The 13,122-nt window shown below is 41.4% G+C and overlaps 1 protein-coding gene across 1 annotated transcript; it reads right to left on the bottom strand.

The window, feature by feature from the left end:
- Positions 1–12,555: 12,555 nt before the first annotated feature.
- On the bottom strand, positions 12,556–12,759 carry CLAFUR5_20227 (uncharacterized protein; the record flags this gene model as incomplete). The annotated part of the gene is made up of 2 exons (XM_059463063.1): positions 12,556–12,705; positions 12,751–12,759. The coding sequence occupies 2 exons, from the start codon at positions 12,757–12,759 to the stop codon at positions 12,556–12,558; spliced, it is 159 nt and encodes a 52-aa protein (XP_059319031.1).
- Positions 12,760–13,122: the final 363 nt, after the last annotated feature.

Here is a 13,122-nt window from a genome sequence, read left to right as displayed (position 1 = left end):
AATAGGCCCGATCGCGCTCCGAGCCTTCTAGAGACATAATTACTAGCTATATAGGGACCTAACAAGGGCCGAGGCAAGTATAGCGATCCAAATCAGGTCCGAACATATTAGGTTAAGGGCCTACCTATTTAGAAGACGCGTACTAGACATCTATAGCCTAGCCTACTAGTATGGCTACCTATCGTAAAACCTAGAACATATACTACTACGATGCCCGTAGTGGGCGAGAGGTAGGGGAAATTAGAGGCACTAAGCGGGAAGGAGAGACTACAAGTCAATTATTAGGGACAAAGGTAATATTCGCCGAATCTCTCGGTAGATACTATAGTAGGGATACCTCTAGTAGTTTAGCCTCGCTAGCGAGACGGAGCAGTAGATAGACAAGAGGCGGAAGCTAGGGGGTAGTAGATAGGGTAGTTATTAGGGCAGGCCTATGACACTAGCGTACCCCTAATAAGGGAAAATTAAGACAACAACTAGGAGGAAAAGACAGGCGGGAAGGAGGAGGGTTTTTACTAACACGGTTTCCCCTCTATATATACGAAAACAAGATAGTATAGCTATATAGGCCAAAGGGCACTATAACAGCTTAATGAAATCTCTATCTATCTATATAGCCCGAGAGAACGGATATATATATCGGTTAATAGAGAGTACTAAAGGGCCTAGGCCTATAGAGGTAGATATTAGCTTAAGGAGTAAATAGGGAGGGAGGGTATAGAGGGAAGCTTTTACTCCGGGCTAACCTCTCGAAACGAGGCTATACGGTAGTACTAGATAAGTAGGAAAGCGCGGTTAAGACTTGTTACCTTATCTCGTAGCTAGCTTACTAAATACGATTCCTTCCTTACTAGCTAGCGAGTATTAAGTAACTTATAAGGGAAACCTACGTCTACTAAAAACAGACATAAAGTATACTACTACTAAGCTAGTAACAATATAGCTAGTAACAATAGCTAAACTAGCAATAGCTATAGTAACCGCGACTATAAATATAGAGCAAGCCTCCCCTCCGGGTTAACTAAACCTCTATATAGAAGGACCTCTATAAAGAGGCTTAAGAGATACTCGAAGTAGATAAGCGCCTAGCTAGGGCGTATAAGAACACGATCGCTCAACTCCTCGGAGCCCTTAAGGCACTCGAACATTAGATCCCGAGAGCAATCTAGTAGATAATATAGAAAGCTACTACCTAGTATACTCCTATATAGGTAAACGTAGTAGCTAGCTCCCCTAACCTACGGACCTAAAGGACAAACAACGCTATTAGGGTATACGTTACGGACCCGAAGGAGAAGCGAGAGCTAGAGGGCCTAATAAGCAAGGAGCTAGTAGACAGGATTGTCTAGAAGGAGATAGTAGGAGCTAAAATCGAGCCTAGAGGAGTAATACGCCTCTTTATAGTATAGGAGACAGACCGACAAAAGCTCGAGACCCTTAAGGACTAGATAGTTAAGGTATCGAGGTCGGTAAAGGTCTCTTACTAGTAGTTTACGGTAATAGCCTATAGGGTACTAAGGACCTTTAGGGTAGAGAACGACCTCACCCTACTCTAGATTTAGAACTAGAACACCTTACCGGGAGTACGCTTTACTAAAGTAGCGTAGCTAAATAAGAACGTCGAAGCTACTAAGACGTACTCCTCTCTAATCGTCTAGATAGCTACCGCGGAACAAGCGAACTAGGTCCTAGAAGGAGGACTATTCTAGTAATATAAACGCCTCGACACGGAGATATATAAGAGTAGCTACAGAGTGCTCTAATGCTTTAACTACTAACAATACGGCCATATCGCGCTAAAGTATACCGAGAAGACCCCTAAGTACCTATACTACGTAGGACCGTATTAGGGGAAATAGTACCTACGGGAGGAATCGAGGTGCGCGTACTACGGCCGTAAACACCCGGTATACTCAAACTAATGCCCTATAAGGATAGTAGCGTAAGAAAAGGCCCGCTAGGCTAGGGTAATAACTCCGGCGAGATACTCTATACTAACGCCCGGTAATTCCTAGTATAGAGGATTCGAGGCCGTAAAGAGGAAAAGGATAGACGAAGTAATATAAAATATATAGTAGAGTACTTATTTACCGCCGGGACGCCTAAGGGGGCTGTAGAGGGCGGCAAATAAAGCTAGATAGATACGAATCTTCGGGTACCCTCTAACGACCGAACGCTAACTAACCTTATAGGATAGCGCGATAAACGAAGGAGCTATATAGCTAACGAGCACCCTAATAGAATAATCCTAGCTAGTCCGTAATACTAACACAAGCCAACCTCACTATTATATAGTATAACGTTAACAAAAGTAAGGACAAGGTTTAACTCTACTTCCTCTAGGAACTCGACGGCTAAAAGTATTATATCGTAGCGATATAAGAGCTATAGCTAAACCTATACACTCGAAGACCTGCTACCTATACCGACCTACGGTACTATATAGCTATCGAGGGAGGCATAGGCTATACCCTAAGGATATATATATACGTTAGTAAAGTATTACGTACGGACGCCTAGAAGGTAATCTCGTACCTAGAAGGGAGTTAAGGAGACATTACGACTATCTAAATCACTACGAGTTAAGGACCTATCTAGATATATAACGTCTAAAACCCTCCTCCTAAGGGAAGAACGAGTAGAGACCTCGGTACGCTAGTACGACTTAACTAGGTACTCGACTAAGGGAATATAAACTATATCCTCCTAGGTAACTTTAACCTCTACTACCTAACGTAGGGGCTAGAATTTACCCCCCCCCCTTACGTATATCTAGGTAGTAAGCTCCTAGAGATCACGGAAAGTAGGGATATAGAGCTCGTAACCCTAAAGGGTATAGAGACGTAGAAGGTAAGAATAAGCGCGAGTACTATCGACCTATACTTTCTATCGAGGGACGTAGTAATAAGGCTAGTAGAGTATAGACCTAACCTTACCCTAGAGGTAGGGTTAGACCACATCCCTATCTAGATAACGATAGCGACGGGGATAGAAGAGGAGCTTCGGGGTAAAAAGCGCCTTAACTAGAAAAAAGCTCCCTAGGAGGAGATCCGGAATCTACTTAAACAGTACCTAAATAATACTAGTATCGGGGAGACGGAAGCCGAGCTTAATAGTACGGTAGAATAGATAATAATGACGATATAGTAGGCGGCCGAGCAATATATACTAGAACTAAGGCCCTCGAAGTACTAGAAGCCCTTCTAGACCCTAGAGTACTTAGCTAAAGTTAAGGACGTAAGGAGGGCAAGGCAAAAATAGACGAAGGAGCAAAGCTAAGAAGCGTAGGACGAGTACTAGGAAGCAAACTAGGTAAGGAAGGCCTAAATACGACGAGACAAGCGATAAGACTAGAGGGTAACTATAGGTCTTATAATAGAGAACCCGGAGTAGATATAGCGGCTTATAAAGTAGGTAAGGGCCGGAGACGGGGATAGGACACTACACTTCCCCCTAATCTAGGATACGATAGGCATAATATAGATAACGCCGGAAGGAAAGGCGAAGGCGTTCGCCGACTACTTCTTTACGATATAGTTAACGACCGACCTAATAGATATAGAGGGAACGATCTACCCGGAGCTACTCGATATATACTAGACAGTAGGCGAGGAGGAGATAAATGAGATTATAGGAATGCTAAAGGGCCGTAAGGCCCCGGGACCCGACGGAATCCCAAACCTCCTCCTTAAAGAATATAAAGAAGAAGTCGCCCTATACCTCGCCGAACTATTTACGGCTTGCCTACGTAAGGGGTACTACCTACGGCCATTTAGGCGGTCCCTTATAGTCGTCCTTAAGAAGCTATAGAAGGAAGACTATATAAAGCTAAAGTCCTATAGGCCGATCGTACTCCTAAATATAATTAGAAAGATACTAGAGAAGGTCGTAGTAAGAAGAATTATATAGCTCGTCGAGGATAACAACCTACTCCTAGAGATATAGATAGGTAGTAGGAGTAAACGATCTACCCTAACGGCTATAGGGCTTATTACCGAACAGATTTATACTCTCTAGTACTATAGACGGAATAGGGTTACATTACTATTGTCTCTTGATATCTTAGGAGCATTCGATAACGTCTCCTACGAGCGACTCCTCTATATCCTACGGCAAAAAGGAATTCCGCGGTAGGTAATAAGTTTCGTAAACTCCTTACTTAAGGAGAGAATAACGTAGATTGTCCTTAGGAAGCGTAAGGAGGGCAACCTTATATATATAGAATACGGGATCCCCTAGGGCTTAATACTATTACCGATCCTCTTCTTAATCTTTATAGCGGACCTAATCCTACTACTTACCTTACTATAAACGTCGGCCTCGGGGTTCGTCGACGATACGAACATCCTAGCCTAGTTAACGACGACCGAAGAAAACTACCGGCTACTTATAGAAAGATATGAGGTATACGAGGAATAGGCACGTCGACACGGCGCCCGTTTCGCCCCGGAAAAGTACTAGCTTATCTACTTTAGTAAGGTAAGAACCTACTATAATATATAAGTAACGGTAACTATCTAGGGTTACGTAACGAAGCCCTCTCCCGAATTACGGGTCCTAGGAATCTAGCTAGACCCTAAGCTTAGCTAGAACCTCTAGATTAGGAAAGCCTAGAACAGAGCCTAGGTTAACGAGGCTATAGTAACTAGACTCACAACGTTAATATAGATAGATAGATTATTTATTCGCCTACTTTAGTGCCCTATAGCCTATATAGGTCTCTCGCTATTTAGGTCTATTTATATAGGTAGGAAACCCGATTAACGGATAAAAACCTCCTCGTCTTTGCCCTCCTCGTTCTTTCCTGTCTTGTCCTTTCGTTCTCCTTCCTTTAGGGTATGCTAGTATTATAGTTATTACCCTATAACTACCTTCCCCGTAACCCTAGTAATGTCCTCCTCTCGATTCCCTTTCTCCCTTCTGTTTCCCCGGCTCTTCTCTCTCTCTCCCTCCTCTCTATCTACCTTTCCGTTTCTACTACTAGGGAGAATTGCTCTAGGTAGTCCTCGTTAAGGATCTATCTTATCACTCTCCTTATATCTTGTCTATTCTAGATAATGGCCTAGTATTACCTGTCTCTTGCCTTCGCCCTCTACTAGCTTCTCCCTTTTACCTACTTAGTACAGTTTAGTACTATATGCTCCGGGTTTTAGGATAGGTAGCTATAGGGGTAACGTTTAGAATCGTATCCTAGGACTCTTCTTTAGTATAAGTATACTCTTAGCCTAATGTGCTTAGAGCGAATCTAGATAGCTATACTTGCTTCCGCCCTCTTTAGGTCTTTATAGATAAGGTAGTTATACCTCCCGAAGGTCCTAGCCGCTAGTAGGGCTCCTGGCCTTACCGGTTTTTAGTTCTAACGCGTTTCCTATAGGTGACCTACGATCCTTTCTACTTAGCTTTACTTCTTTTTCCCTTTGTCCCCTATATTAGCTTGCTCCCTTAGAGTTTCTCTCTGTTCAAGGGCTACTAGGATTTCCTGTGATATTTTTAGGTCTACTTCCTTCTAGAGGATTATGTATAGCCGGTTAGGTCTTCTCCTCCTCTCCTACTAGGTTCTTATCCTTTAAGTAGCTACTTAGATAGTTCTCTAGGCTAGGTATACTGATGTCTTCTCTACGTATTAACACCTTATACCCTAGAGGTACTCCCTAATAGGGGCTGTACCTGATCCCATTTCCATTGTCCTATAAGGGGTTGACTTATATGCCCCTAGTACTCTCTTTAGGCAAGCTACCTACGCTCTATTAAGGGGGTCCTCAATTCTCTTCGGGATGTGTTTTTCCGCTACCTAAATTGCTACTCTATATAGCATTACGGGCTTAACAATAGCCTTATATATAGTCTAGGCCTTTGTAAAGGTCGCCCCCTAGGTTGACGTAGTAAGTCTCTCGATTAATTGTCTATTAGTATCCGCTCTCGCTTACGCCTTCTTTACTTATAGTCCCTAGCTAAGTTTCGGGTCTAGCTATATCCTAAGGACTATAAGTTCCCTTATAGGATAGGTCTCGAACCCCTAGATTTTTACTAGTACTACTAAGTTGCGTTTTGTCTTTACCTTACTAAAATAGATAAGTTAGTACTTGTCCGGTACGAATTTTGCCCTATACTCTCTTACCTACTTTTCGTATTATCTATGTCTCTCCTCTAGGAGTACGTAGTTTTCCTCTATAGACCCCGACTACGCTAGGATACTTATGTTATCTACGAACCCCGATACTAAGGTAGTTACTATTTCTAGGAGTAGGGTCAGGTCGGCTATAAAGAGGAGAAACAGAATTGGGGAGAGTATAGAGCCCTATAGGATACCCGTGTTTATAATTAGGGTCTACGGGGCTTTAAAGGACCCTAGGAGGATCTAGGTTGTTCTGTCCTTAAGGAATGACTATATAAAGTGTACTATCTAGGCTAGGATGCTTTTTATTCTAAGGATATATAGGAGCCTTACGTAGGACACGTTGTCGAAAGCCCCTAATATATCTAGTAAAAGTAGTAAGGCTACCTTATTATTGCTATAGTACTAGATATGTCTGATTTGCTCTATAATCAGTTCGACTACTATAAGGGTAGATCTCTTTTGTCTCCCCCCTATTTACGTTACCGGGAGGAGGTTATGTTCTTCTACTATTCCGGTAAGCCTTATAGCTACGACCTTCTCTAGGAGCTTCCCTAGTATATTTAGTAACGCAATTAGTCTATATAACTTCAACTTAGTATAGTCTTCCTTTGAGGGTTTCCTTAGGACGTAAGTTAGTAATTACCTAAAGGCCTTTAGGCAATACCCCTACTTTATATACTAGGTGAAGATTAGCGTAAGCACTAGAGTAATAAGGCTACTACTAGCTTTTAGGTAATAGTTAGGGATCTTGTCTAGGCCTAGGGCTTTATTGCCCTTTAGTTTCTTAATAATGTTTCCGATCTCTATAGTAGACACTTACTAGTTAGCCTCCCTTAGCGGAGGAATGTGTGTTCCTAGGATGTTACTTAGGTCTACCTCTACCTAAGTCCCGAAGAAGTAGTCTACGAATACTTTCGCTTTCCCTATCGGAGTGGTTTGCGTTTCCCCGTCTTAGTCCTATATTAAGGGAAACTAGGGCGGGGAGTTTCGTTCCTCGTCTAGTTTCCTAGCCTATTCTACTAGTCTCTAGATTTGTTCCGGGTGTTCTATAATTATCCCTATAGTTAACCTCTACTCCTACGTCTTGTCTCTTCTAATCTGTGCCTTCTTTGCTTTATACGCGTTGTTATATACTTCCTAGTTTGCTTAGGTACGTCGTTACTCCTATCTCCTTCTTGCTCTCCTTACCTCCTTAACTTTAGCTATGTACTCTAGTGTCTAGTATAGCTTCTAGTATAGCGACCATCTCTTCTTAGGTATATAGGCCTAGGCTACCCGTTATATAGCTTGTATTAGCTGCTCTACTACTTAGTCGATCCCCTCCGTTATATATATGTCGTTAATATTCACCTATTCTAGTTCGCCTTCTAGCCGCTACTATACTAGTGTCTACTCGGCCTACTTCTAGTAGAGCTTCCTCTTAGGTTCCCTCTCCTCCTTAACTATAAGTTAGATATCGATTTGGATTAGATAGTGGTCTAATAAGGACTCTAGTTAGTCATTGACTATATAGCTTTCTACCCGTCTTATTAAGGCGTAGGACATAAAGTATAGGTCTAGCGTGCTAGAACTATTGTTTCTAGCCTAAGTTCCTGTTCCCTTTGGCGTGATTAAGTCCATTTAGGCTGTTTCTATCTGACTAATAAGCCTCCCTACTAAGAAGTAGTATGCTAGGGTAAAGTCCGATCCCTACTTTAGGTAGTAGAGGTTGAAATCTCCTGTTACAATGTTGTAGTTTTGTTAGTCTATTACTTCCGGGAGCCTTCCTAGCGTGTATAGTTATGTGCTGCTTCTAGACTCTAGAGGTAGGTTGTGTACGCTATAGATTAGGACCTAGCCTTAAGTTGTTTTAAGCTGTACTATAGTAATATCCCTATCGGTTCTCGGCTAGGCCTACTAGTCCTCTACTAGTACCTTCTTACTGACATAGATATATGTTCGTAGGACTCCCTCGGTTCTGTTTATTACTACGTAGTATCTCGGGTCTCGTATAGTTAATAGAATCCTAGAGTGTAGGTTGATCTATAGTTCCTATATTACTATAATATAGTGTTCCTCCGGGTCTAAGGCTTATAGAAAGCTCCTTTAGACCTTGTCTTTACTTCTGTTCACATTATACTGAATGATTGATAGTCTACTAGTATAAGGCATTAGGACATGTTTGTGTATAGGTCCGTTTAGTCTTACTATTAGTCTTACTATTAGTGTTCCCGTCCCTCCTCCTATTCTTCCCTTTAGGGTTAGCTCCCTATCATTTGGTTGATTCTTATTTATCTATTGCTCTGCGCTACCTTATATAAGAACGTTAGTCTCCCTATTACTAGCACTATTTATAGCTCCTCTTATAGCCGGGGTCTCTTATTCGGGTAGGTAGTTCTCTCTAGTTGTTTCTGTTTACCTACTAGGAACCTAGTTAGTGTTATTACCCTTACTTCCCGCGCTCTCTACTAGGCTAATAGTCTAACTAGGCATTAGTTTGACTATACCGGGTATTTTCTCCTATACTACGTATCTTATATCCTCCTTCCGTTTTTAGTACTCTTAGGTCGCGTGATCACTAGTATAGTAGGAGTAGACTAGTATAGCTTTGCTATACTTTAGGGCAATATGTCCGTACTGTTAATAGTTAAAACATTAAAGGATTCTATAGCTACTCTAATAGATTTCTACATCTAGCCTCTTAAAGTCCTAGTACAACTCTTAGTCTAAGACCTTGTTCGCTTGCTCTAGTATTACAACCTATAAGATTAGCGAGGAGGCCCTCTTGCCCTCCTCTATCTTCTTCTTAACCTACGCTGTCTTTATGATCTATAGTCCTAGTACTATTACCTAGTTTTACCTCTAGAGGTTTAGTATATCCCTTTATATATTAAAGGTTCGTAGGACCCTATACGTAATTACTATATACTGTTAATAGGAGACTTTCGCTATGCTCCCGATCTTTAATATCTACTCCTTATTGATTTCGAAGGCCTTCTTATCCTATACGTATACTATAAACAGCTTGACCCCTTTATTGTCTACCCTTGCCCCTACTATTCCCTTTACTCCGATCTTCTCGACTATCTCCCTCCCGGTTATCTTTCCTATCTCTTCCTTCTCTTTCTAGTCCGTAATATAGACTCGTAGTACTATACTATAGGGGGGAGGGTAGGTTAGCTCGTAATTATTACCTAGGTTGTTAGGCCCTAGGTCTGTCTCGGGTCTCTTTAAGGGTTATTTCTTACGTTTCGTGTTACTACCTCGATTACTATATTGATCGTAGTGCTTGTTTGTCGTTTAAGCGCCTTTAGTCCCCCGAGTAGTTCGCTTATTACTCCTTTTAGTACTCTCTCCGGAAATCTCCCTTCTTCTACCGCTACTATCTCTTCCGCCTTCTTATAGAGCGTCCTCTACTCGTCTCCCCCTTACTCTCGGTCGTCTACTACCGTCGTCGTCGCCATTTTTCCCCTCCTTATATATAACTAATAATAAGTCTCTTATATATAATATATAGGGCGTCTATCGATAGTACTAGGATTAGGTCTATAACGTTAATATAGGGAGCTACGTTTAGTAAGATAAGGATTATATACAAGACGATCGTAAAACTAGTAATACTCTACGGGGCCTAGATATAGGGGATAGGAGGAGTAAGTAAACCGATCCCGAAGCGGATAGAGGGACCCCTAAACCGGACGTAGGCCGCGAACCTTAGACGGATACTAGGAGCCTATAAGACGACGCTAACGAGAGTAGCGGAGGTAGAGATAGGGTCCCCCCTAATTAAACATTATATTAAGGGAATGAGGATCTAATACGCTAGGAAGACGGCGGATTATCTAGTATAATAAGCTATTCGGGACTCTACGGAGAAGATCGCTAGGAGGTACGACCGACTACCTAGCCTTAGGGTACGTTAAAGCTAAAAGTAAGACGACCTACGTACGTTTGAAGTCGTTAAGCGAACCTAGGAGTGGCTAGAGAGGAAGGAGGAGGAGGAAAAGGTACGGAGGAAAAAGGGTAATAAGGTAAAGACGTAAAGCCTCGTAGAGTAGGTAGCGGGCTACCTTTAGGAATAGGAATAGAAAGAGAATCCCCTACCAAATCGAGGACCCCTAGCCTTACGCCCCTTCTAGAGACACAACTACCTACTCTACCGTGACCTAACAAGGGCCGAAGTAAGTATCGCGATATAGATTAGGTCCGAACATATCGGGTTAAGGGCCTACCTATATAGAAGGAAAGTCCCGGACGTATATAGCCTAGTATACTAGTATAAATACCCGTTATAGAACCCGGAGCACATAATACTACGGTGCCCGTAATAGGTAGGAGAACGAGGCTAGTAGAGAGCTAAGGTAGTAAGACGCGACTACTAGTTAATCGTAATAGATAAGCGAGACGTAAAACGGATAGTATAGTAGGTACTATAGTAGGGCTTTCTTAAACAGTTCGCGCTAGCTAGCGAGACGGAGGAGTAGATAGAGAAGAGGCGGGAGGTCAAGGGGGTGTAGACAGGGTGGTTATTAGGGCAGGCCTATAATACTAGTATACCCTTAATAAGGAAAATACGAAAGAAGGTAAGGTTAAGAACGTATAGGAGAGGAGAGGGGGTTTTTACTCTATAATACGAGTTTCCCCTTTATAACTAAAAGTAGGTAGTATAGCTATATAGGCCAATAGGCTCTATAATAGCACAGTAAACAATATATATATATATAGTACTAGAGAGTATACGCGGAAGGAGTACCTACGCTAACGATTCTTTCTAATTATAGGAATCTTACTTACTTCACTACGACAAAGGTACTAACCCGAAGACAGGCCCGCTAGTCGAAACTACTTGGATAGTACAAGTTTGAAATCCGCTATACCGTAGGAAAAGACAATAGTAGGGCCGACGTACTAAGCCGAAGAAGCGACTATATAGAAGGAAAGGAACTAGTATAATAACAAGTACTTGAGGCTAATCTAGATAGAAGCCTAAGCGCTAATATAAAAGAGTTCAAGAATATAGTACGTGTCCTTTAGGATATAGAAGAGCAATTCCTACTTATATAAGGGATGTACTAAGTACTACGAGAACGAGAAAAAGAATATATTTGATAACATTATAATAACCTAGAATATAGACATCCTAGAACTATAAAGACTCTCGAGATTATATAGCGAAGTTTCTTATTTCTATAGATAGGACAGAAAGTGCTATAATATATTAAGAGATATATATACTACTAATAGAATAAGGCCGCTAGACACGAGAAGTACGGACAAATATAGTTTAGGACGCTACCGACATAACTATAGGACGAGGTTACGATAGACTTTATTACGAAGCTCCCTACCTTAACGGATAAGGCGATAGGAACACTATACGATATAATACTAGTTATAGTCGACCGCCTAACAAAATATGTACACTTTATACCTACTAGCGAAATGTATACGGTAGAGCAACTCGGATACTTAGTACTTAATAACCTAGTACAATACTACGGATTCCCTAAGGTCTTTATAATAGCTAGGGACAAGCTATTTATATCGAACTACTAGAAGACCCTTATCGCGGAGATTAGTATATAACATAAGCTATTAATAGTATACTACCCGTAAACCGACGGACAGACGGAAAGAGCAAACTAAACCCTAGAACAATACCTCCGATACTACGTAAACTATACGTAAGACAATTAGGTATCACTCCTACCTATAAGTTAGTATAACTAGCCCTTAATAATCACAAATTAGAAATAACGGGCGAGATACTATTCTTTACTAACTTCGAGAAGCACCTAACATTATTTAGTAATAGAGGAGAGCATCCTTAAGTAGATAGAGCTAATATAGTAGTAGCGGACTTAAGATAACTCTACGAATCCGTATAGGGTATAATTATAAAGACATAGTAATAGCATACGCTTTTACGAGCGAAACGACAAATAGTACCTTAGCTTAAGAAAGGGGATAAGGTCTATCTTCTTACTAAGAATCTAAGAACGAGAAGAAAGACTAAAAAACTAGATTATATAAAAGTCGGACTATTTCTCGTTAAAGAACTACGAGGACTAGTCAACTATTGACTACGATTACTAAAGGACGTAAAAATCTACCTAGTATTCTACGTATTAAGATTAGAACTAGCTAACCCTAAGATGCTATACTAAGAAACCTCTACTTCTAACTAGAGGAGGAAGGCGAATTCGAAGTCGAAGAAATCCTATAAAAGAAAGGTCAGCGATACCTTATTGAATAGAAAGGATATAATAAATTAGAAAATACCGAGGAACTAGAAGAAAACCTATATAGCTATTAATAGAAGATCTAGGAATATACTAGAAGAAAAGAAAAAACATACCTAGGAACTAGAGGGACCCGGATCCGAGGTATAACGCGACGGCCTCCTCTAGAGTCAGATAGGCCTAGAGAGTATCGTTAGGAATTAACGATAACTCCTCCTACAAAGAGATCGGTATTGAGAAGACCGCTCCTAATTCTTCCGGAGTACCCTTAGGAACGAGAAGATACGACGAAGGAGTAGATAACGCTTCTATACCTTTAAGTAGAAGTTTCCGTAAATCCTCGAAGTCCTTCGCGATCGCCTTCTCCTCGCGCTCCTTAGTAACGCGTAATTGTTTTCGAAGACGATATACCTTCGACATCGCCTTAGTCACCTTCTCTTTAGTATCGTCAAGCTCCCGCTTAAGCTTTCGACGTTAATACCCTAACCTCTCCTATTTAGTCTAAGTAATAGTTACGTTATATTTTATACCTTTCCGAACGTACTCCGAGTAATACCTAAATTAGATATCTACTACGTATCGTAGGCGACCCTTCCCCTCGGGAACTCGCGCCCTCTAATAACTAGTATATAGAGATAGTGTTTCGCGACCCTCGGACTCGATACCTAGCGCTTAACGTTCTCGACGCTCTCGACTTAGCGGTTCCCTACTTATAATACGGGAAAGAAGAGATATATACTACGAAGATAAGACTCGGGACGAGCTTAGCTAAGAGGGGGATAG

Source organism: Fulvia fulva, chromosome 6, assembly GCF_020509005.1.
Source record: "Fulvia fulva chromosome 6, complete sequence".
NCBI classification, from domain to species: domain Eukaryota; kingdom Fungi; phylum Ascomycota; class Dothideomycetes; order Mycosphaerellales; family Mycosphaerellaceae; genus Fulvia; species Fulvia fulva.
The sequence above is the reverse complement of the archived record's forward strand: the minus strand, read 5'-3'. Positions and strand labels throughout refer to the sequence as shown.